This window comes from Haliaeetus leucocephalus, unplaced genomic scaffold (genome assembly GCF_000737465.1).
Source record: "Haliaeetus leucocephalus isolate CR32 unplaced genomic scaffold, Haliaeetus_leucocephalus-4.0 Scaffold678, whole genome shotgun sequence".
Taxonomy (NCBI): domain Eukaryota; kingdom Metazoa; phylum Chordata; class Aves; order Accipitriformes; family Accipitridae; genus Haliaeetus; species Haliaeetus leucocephalus.
Window position 1 is genome coordinate 5,365,990 of NW_010973114.1, and position 8,255 is coordinate 5,374,244.

The 8,255-nt window shown below is 54.1% G+C and overlaps 1 protein-coding gene across 2 annotated transcripts; it reads right to left on the minus strand.

The window, feature by feature from the left end:
• Window positions 1-3,918: 3,918 nt before the first annotated feature.
• On the minus strand, window positions 3,919-8,023 carry OTX2 (orthodenticle homeobox 2). Of its 2 annotated transcripts, none has more exons than XM_010579817.1 (3): window positions 7,805-8,023; window positions 7,241-7,392; window positions 3,919-5,836 (listed from the first exon to the last, which is right to left on the minus strand). In XM_010579817.1, exons 1-3 carry the CDS (start codon window positions 7,899-7,901, stop codon window positions 5,216-5,218), a joined length of 870 nt encoding a protein of 289 aa, XP_010578119.1. In that variant the 5' UTR covers window positions 7,902-8,023; the 3' UTR covers window positions 3,919-5,215. The 2 variants fall into 2 exon arrangements, with proteins under 2 accessions (XP_010578119.1, XP_010578118.1); XM_010579816.1 differs by having other exon boundaries at window positions 7,241-7,413; window positions 7,805-7,901.
• Window positions 8,024-8,255: the final 232 nt, after the last annotated feature.

Consider the following 8,255-nt stretch of genomic DNA (forward strand, 5'->3'; position numbering starts at 1 on the left):
GGAGTTTGTAATCCGCTATCACGGCATTTGAGAGCCATTTGAGTATAAGGAGATTTTTATTAATGGTTCATGAGCCTAAAAGTCAAAATTGACTCTCAGAGCAGATTTTAACAGTTTGTGCGGCATTTATATATTTATCTATCTCTTCCCCCCCTCTTCAGCCCCCCCGCCATCACCTCCCTCTGCTCTGCCCCAGCGCAGAGGTGCAGCAGCAATAACAGCAGCAGGGAGACACTGGGCAGCCCCAGCAGCTGGACCTGCCGCGTGGCGTTTCTCCTTCCCTTCTGTCTTTTTCTGTCTCCTTTTCCTTTCCTTTTCCTTTCCTTTTCCTTTCTTTTTCCTTTTCCTTTTCCTTTTCTTTTTCCATTTCCCTTTCCTTTCCTTTCCTTTCCATTTCCCTTTCCTTTCCATTTCCCTTTCCTTTCCTTTCCTTTCCTTTCCTTTCCTTTCCTTTCCTTTCCTTTCCTTTCCTTTCCTTTCCTTTCCTTTCCTTTCCTTTCCTTTCCTTGTTTCCTTTTTTCCTTCTTCTTTCTCTCTCTCTTTCCACCCCCCATCCCTGATGCCCCACCGCACCCAGCACCGCACCAGCCCACCCCTGATCCCAGGTCCCGACCCCCCCAGCCCCCCCAGGCCCTTCACCCCAGCACTGGCAGAGCCACTTACACCTGCAGGCACCGGTGCTATAGGCATGGCTATATCCATCCGTGCTATATGCATTTATATATATGCCCTGATACGTGCATTCATGCAATAGGCATTTATGATATGCATCAATATCTGCATTTATGCCATATGCATTGGAGCCATGTGCATTTATAGATATGCATTGATACGGGCATTTGTGCAATTTGCATTCATTGACATGCATTTCTGTATGCATTTGTGTGCTATATCCATCTATGCCTGTGCATTGATGGATATACATTCATGCTATATACATTTATAGACATGCCCAATTCTGCTCTATGCACGTATATGTGGGGTGGGCATATGCGGGGAGGGGGGTGCGTGTGTGGAGGCTCGGAGCCCTGTGCACCCCCTCGGTCCCTGCACCCTGCGGGGCTGGGAGTGGGGACCAGAGGTGTCCCCTCCCCAGATGACAGCCCCCAGCACGGGCTGGGGGTGAGGGAGGCCGTGGCCCCCCCTGCGATCACGGGGGGCTGCCTTTGGGGGTTTGCCTCCCCGGCCCCCCCCAGACCTGTGTGACCCCAGGGGCTGGGGGGACCTGTCCTCCCCCGCTCTTTGGGAAATGAGGAACAGAGGTTGGGGGCCCCTTCTGCGGTCCCCACTCGCTTTCAGTCCCCAAAACTAGATGGGGTCCAGGACCCAAGCCAAGTCCAAACCCAAGTCCAACTCATACCCAGCCCTCTCAACCCCAAATCCATATCCTTGCCCAGCATTCCCAATCCTCTTTCTAACCTTCCCAGACCCGAACTCTGCCCTCCCAAACCTAAACCCACACCCAACCCTCCAGCCCTATCCCCGCCACCCCCCCGAAATGCCAGGTAAGGGCAGTACCAGGGCTGTGAGTGGGGATTTGGGGGGTCCCTGTACCCCCCACCCCAGCGCCAGGTGGGGAAGCTCTGCTGTGAATCCCTAAATCCGGCTTTTTTTCAGTCACTCTGCCCTGTCTCCTTGGAAACTGGCAGTGTTCCCCAGCCCCGGGCTCCTCCTGGAAATGCAATCACCCCAAAACTTGTCCCTGTTTTGGGGAATCTCTAGGCTGGCTCAGCCCAGGGTGGGAGCAGAGCCCTCCCGGGCGAAGGCTGGTTACTGGGGAGAAACTGGGCAGTGTGGGCTGGTGCTGGCAAGGAGCAGGCAGGGAATGGGTAGGATGCGGGCAGGGGACAACATGTAGGATGGGGCAAGGAGCAGGCAGGGATCAGGCAGGAATATCGGGCAAGGAGTAGGCAGAATGTAGGCAGGGAGCAGGCAGGGGAGGCAGAGCCGGCGTTTGAGGCAGCTCGACTGTGGTTGCGGTCAAGACTTCCCTCCTGGTTTTCCGCTTTTTCAATTTTGCCGGATTTTTTTTTCCCCTCTGGTGGAAAATGTCACCTGCAGAACAGGGAGAGGATTTGCTTATATGTATGTTTTGGGGGGCTGGGAGGACACCTCAAATCAACCAACCTTCTAATCAGCTCTTTGCCCCTAAATCCAGCTTTCTGAGTGTAAACATACGTGGTCCCCCCCAGCTTTTCCCCCGATTTTATCGGACCCAGAATTGCCTCCCGCAGCCTGAGTTCAGAGGAAACAAATTCAGCTGGAAATGAGATCTAAAACATTAAAAATGAAAAAGGAGTTAAAACGCTCTTTATATAATATTTTGCGTTTGCCAGCTCACCTTGGGATTTTGCCCTTTGCCCACGCGAGTGCCCATTTAAATTAAAATCAGAAACAAACAGGTAGAGAAAATGTGGAAAGTGCAAAAAGCCAGGGGGAATTCGGGGAAATTCCTGCCATGAATTGGCTTTTCTGATAAAAATGAGCACTAGCCGGAGGAGCTCATCCCTAACAGACAAGGAAATACTCAGGAAAGAAAAGTAAAAGATAAGATGGGAAAAGCAAAACGGGAAAAGAGGTTTTAAGGAGGCTTTAAAAAAAAAATAATCAAAAGCCCAGGAAACAAAGAGCTTTTCCAGGCAGGTGGGATGCTGCGCCCCAGTTCGACAAGGACTTGCTTTTTCTGATCGTATTTTGCTTGAATAGTTTTTTTGAGGGGGAGGTAAACTTTGTTGGTTTGAACCAAATCAGTGGAGAAATGAAACTTTCCACGCTGCTGCCTGGGAACAGCCGGTGGTGGGGACCCAGCTGAGCCATCCCCAGCAGCCCCAGCCTCCGCGCTGCCTCGCGCTTCCCAAATCCTCCCTGCACATATCCTCCCATTAAAAAAAAAAAAAAAAAAAAAAAAAAAATAACCGACCGACAAGCGCTGACACGAAGCAGCATATAATCTCGCCTTCGTTCAGAGCCGGACGATAGGTTTATTTTAAAGGCTGATCTTTGCTCACGGTGGCTGGGGGCATCAACGCTGCCGTGGGAAGGAGAGGGTTTGCCGGAGCGGGATAACCCCTTTGGGATGCAGGGATGCGAAGCCCGAGGGATGGCCGGAGAGGCACCGCGACCGGCGTTCGTGCTCCGACCGCACGCCTGTGGCTCCAAGCGACTGGCGGGCAGGAGGGTGCTGGTGACGAGCCATGGGGGACAGCCGGTGACAGGGAGCGGGATGGTGACGGGTGCTTTTTTTCTGTGTCTCTCTCTTTCCAGAGGTCCGTTTTTTTGCTGCGTTAAATCCGGACGGAGTTCAGGGCTCAAGCGATGCGCAAGGGAAGGAGAGAGGGAGAAAGAGGGAGAAGGACAGAGAAAGAGCCACCAAGAGCAGGGATGCTTGGGAAGGGCCTGATCCTGCATCGTAGGGCACTGTGGCTTCAACTTGTGGAACTGTAGCTTAAAAACTTGTCCCCTTCCTTCCCCAGCACCTCCGCTCGCATGATCCTGCCTGATCGTTCCAGGTCCCCCCTTCTCCTCCCCGGATCAGCCTGGAAAGTTTCGGGTTCTCCCAAAATGCAGCCGGGGACTGGCACCTCCCGGGAGGCCACAGAGCAAACGCATCCCTCCCTTCCCCACGACGAGATTTGGGGAAGCTGGGGGGGGCGGTCACGTTATCCAAGGTCTGTTTGTGACAAATGGGGGGTTTTTGGCTTTAAAAAATAAATTAAAAAAAATAGAATCCTCCCTTCCTTTTGCTTCCTTCGCCTTGGGGAGCCGCTGGCAAAACCCCCTTTGTCTCAGCCCTGCGGAAGCAGCCGGACCCTCCTGGTCCCCCCGCGCCTGGCTGCAACCGAGAAATCCCTGCGGCAGACGGCATCGCCCCTCTCCGTCGCTCGCCGGATGCGATTAAAATGGAAGACAACCATCAAGTGTGCTAGAACCATTTTAATATAATTATACATATCTGCCAAATCCAGGAAAAAAGGTTTATGCATATATATCTTTTTTTTTTTTTTCAGTTAACATCTGCAAGCATAAACGACAATGAATTTCTCGGTTTAAATTCATCCAGGTCAGAGCAACTGCCCAAAGTCCTGTTGGATTTGACGGTTACTGCCAGCGTGGCCAGCAGTAAGTGAGCTCCAGAGGAGTTTAATGTCCTCGGGTGGGGTTTTTTCGGTCTTTTCTCTTTCATTCAGAGACAGTTTGTTGTAAAAAGTTTCAGTGCAGTTCACCTCGGGTGAAAGGCGATCGTGTTTTTGCGTTTTTCTTTTTTTTTTTAATATATACTTTTTTTTATTATTTTTTAAAAGATGATAATAGGTAACTCAGTTGCTCTGAATTTCACTTATAATTATAACCTATTTAAATCACAGCAGAACTCCCGCTGGTGCAGAGTTCATAGTTGCATACAATACAGGAGATCACAGTTTTGAAGTCTAGCACAGATTAAAAACCACAGATGTACCATTTATATAAGACACACACTGATTGTCTCTTAAAAACTACATATTGACTCCTTATGAACATTATCTTTTTTTTTTTATCTTTAAATAAAGTAGTGCAGCTAGGACAATCAGTCACACAACCCACACAGCCCTGAACCAAGTTCTCCGGGTGCCAACTTGAGCAAGTTGGGCATGAAACAGTTGGATGAGCTCGAGAGCGAGAGAGAAAGAAAGAGGGAGGGAGAAAAAGAGGGAGAAAAAGAGAGATGTTGTCCATTCCGAATATTTTAACCGAGGGTTGGCTAACACATTGGAAACCTCTGGGTGAAGGATCTTTCCACGCACACACAAAAAAAGAAATAAAAACCTAGACTTTTTTTTTTACTTTTTTTTTTTTTTTTTTTTTTTTTTAAAACTGGCCCATAGGTGGGACGATCTCCCACCTTTTCCAAACAAAGAAACCCAACAATTGCCTAAAACTAGAAAGAACACAGATGGGTCTGTCTGTTTTCTGCTCACTAGATGATCTGTCCGTTTAAGGCCTTCCTCCTCCGTTTTTCCTCTTTATTATTCCTTTTCCAGAGCGTCTGAGCAGGAGATGAGTCTGAACGGGATCACACCAACACTGTCCCCCTCTTGTTGCTGTCGGTTTTTTTGTTCGTTTGTTTGTCCGTTGAGTTATTTTTCTCTTTAATTTAACCAAGACCTGACTAAAACTGGAGCGTTCAGCCCAGCCTGTTCGTTCTCGTCGCGATTTCTTTCGTTATCACAAAGGTTCTTCACAAAACCTGGAACTTCCACGACGATGTCTGGTCCTTATAATCCAAGCAGTCAGCATTGAAGTTTAACTTCCAGGAGGCGGTTTGGTCTTTATAATCCAAGCAATCGGTGGTGGAGTTAAAGCCCAAACTGGACGCTCCATAGCCCTGGGTGGAGAGGGAGGCTGGAGACTGGTTGAGGTGACTGGTGACCGCGTTGGCACCCATGGGACTCAGGGTGGCCCCCGGTCCGGGAAGCTGGTGGTGCATAGGGGTCAAGTAAGATCCACAGTCCATCCCTCCAAAATAGGAGGTCGAGCCAGCGTATCCTTGGCTGTAGCCTGATGCCTGGGTGTAGGTCATGGGATAGGATCTCTGCATGCAGGAGGAAGAGGTGGACAGGGGATCTGAGAGCGGGGAGATGGATGCTGGGCTCCAGATGGAGACAGGGGCACTGCTGCTGGAAATGGTGGGGACCGAGGTGCTGGAGGGGGGAGTGAACTGCCCGCTGGTCCCGCTCTCCGAACTCACTTCCCGGGCCGGCGAATTCTTCTTTTTAGCTGGCCGTACCTTGTTCTGGCCGCCGTTCTGCTGCTGCTGCTGCTGCTGCCGGCACTTGGCTCGGCGGTTTTTAAACCATACCTTGAGACCCAGAGACGGGGAGGGAGAGAGAAAAAAGCCTGGTGTTAGGGATGCGCAGGCAAACCCACGGGGGGAAAGGGCCGGCGGCGGGGGAGATCTCGCCGGGGAGGGGATGCTAAAAGCGTTCCCCCGCCAGCAGAGGCTTGCGGGCTGCTGCAAAGAAAAGCTCCGGGGCTCCCCCTCCCTGAGATCATTAGCAGTAATAACAAGTGGAAATGGGCAAATCAAACTGCTTAATAAGGTCACTTTTGGGGGAATGCTGGGGGGGGGCAGGGGGGAGCGCTCCCTATTTGCTGTTTGCCAGCCGGGGACCCCCAGGAATCACCATTTAAGGCCTTATTGAAGTCAAGCCCTTAATTAGAAACAATAGAGCATCAGAAAGGGAGGGAACAATTAGGGAAACAGAGGCAGGGGTTGGGGGGGGGAAAGATGTCTCATTTACCCTCCAAACAGGCTTTCTGCTCTCACGCCCCCCCCATCCCTGGCCAGGGTCGACCTCCCAACCCATCTCACCCTGTCTTAGCAGGGACCAAGGGGGCTGGTTCTGGGGAGGAGGGGTGCTGGGGAGGTTTGGTGGGGCCAAGGCTGGGCTTTGGCATGGGGGGGGGGCGGATCCCGGTCCCCGGCGGCCACGCTCCGCTGGGGCACGGCACCACGCAGCCTCGGGAAAGCCTCGCAGGGAGGCGAGCAGGAAGGATGGCTTCGGAACTGCCCTGCTCCTGCTGCAAGGGTGTGCTGGATCCCTACTGGGGGCAGGATCCTCCTGCCCTGCCAGCAGCACCTCCAAAATGTTGTCTGGATTGGGCCCTCGCAGAGGAGACACAGCTCAGCCCCAGGTGAGGGGTCCCCTCTGCCAAGGCATCCCCTCGCTCATCAGAGTCCCTTCAAGGGGAGAGGAAGCTCCCAGTCTGTACTGGTGGGAAAGGGGATCCCAGTCCGGCCCTACTCCAGGGATGCGGTGATCCCTGGGAAAGGGGGGATCCTTTACGGCTTCCGCAGGGACCCCAAATGCCTGCGGGACAGGTGGGGATTTGGTACCCGGAGCAAGGCACGGTGCAGAACCTGGGAATGGCGGGGAGCCCTCCCCGGCTCAAGAGGAGGGGTACAGAAGGCTCAGGAGCTGGGATCCAGGAGCTGCACGAACCCCCCCATCCCAGTGCACAGGGATGAGGGGGGGGGTCACACTCCAGCAGCCCTGAGGAAGCGAATTGCCACTCCATCCCCCCCTGCACCCTCACCCATCCGTGAGCCTCCTTCATCCCACAGCGGCTCGATTTCCCTCCAGGACCGACCCCATCCCCTAAAACAGCCCCCTCGCCTCCCTGCTCAGCCAAACCCTCCACGGCGGGATGGAGGGGGGGGGGACAGGTAGGGGTGTCTGGGGGGGGTCACCCCGCTTCTTACCTGTACTCTGGACTCGGGCAGGTTGATTTTGAGTGCCACCTCCTCCCGCATGAAGATGTCGGGGTAGCGGGTTTTGGCAAAAAGGGCCTCCAACACATCCAGCTGCGCCCGGGTGAAGGTGGTGCGCTCCCGCCGCTGCTTTCGAGGGGTGGCTGCGAAAAGAGACGGAGACCCTGACTGTCAGTCAACGACCCCCTCAACCCCGTCTGTCCTCTCCAACCCCCTCCCCAAGGGGGTCCCCCCATTCCTCCCTCCTCTCCTGGGGGACCAGCACCCCGGTCCTCAGCCTCCAGCGATGCCACTTCTGCTGCCCCCTCCCCAGCAACCCTGGATGGGTTTGGAGCATGTGCCCCCCCCACCTCCAGCAGGAGGGTGTCCCCTCTTTTGCAGACCCTTCCCCCGCCCAAAAGTGGAGGGAAAAGGGGAAAAAAGGGGGCCCCCCCCCCCCCAGCCATCACGGTGTGTTGTTCCTCCAAAAAAAGCCCGGTGGCTTTTCCTCCGTGGGGTAAAAAGCATGGGGGGGCGGGAGGGGGAGAGAATAGGGAAAAGAAAACCGTGGCTTACCGGGATAACCGACGGACGGATGCAACAAATCCATGCCCGAGGTTGTGAGACTCAGGCCATTGACTGCATAAGGTGGTTGCTTAAGATAAGACATCATGCTAAAGTTGGAGCGGGGAGGAGAGTTGGCCGAAATCCGGGCGAGGGGAAGCCGCCCGAGCGCCCTGCCTGCCCCGGGGGGTGCCTGGGGGGGCCGTCGGGCGGGGGGGGCCCGCCAGGTGCCTGCGGAGAAGAGAGAGGAGGGAAGAGGGGGGGGGGATATAGGGAGAGATGGGGAGGGGGGGGAGTCAGGCCAGCTCGCTGCTCCCCCAGCTTTTATCCCCGCTGCCTTTCTCCCCCCCCACCCCGGTCAAGCCTCCAGCTCGTAAAGCCGGACCCCAGTCGGATTTGGGAGCTGGGAGAGACTGACTAGATAAACGCATCTCTCCCCAAAAAGGGGAGAAGAGGGGAGGGA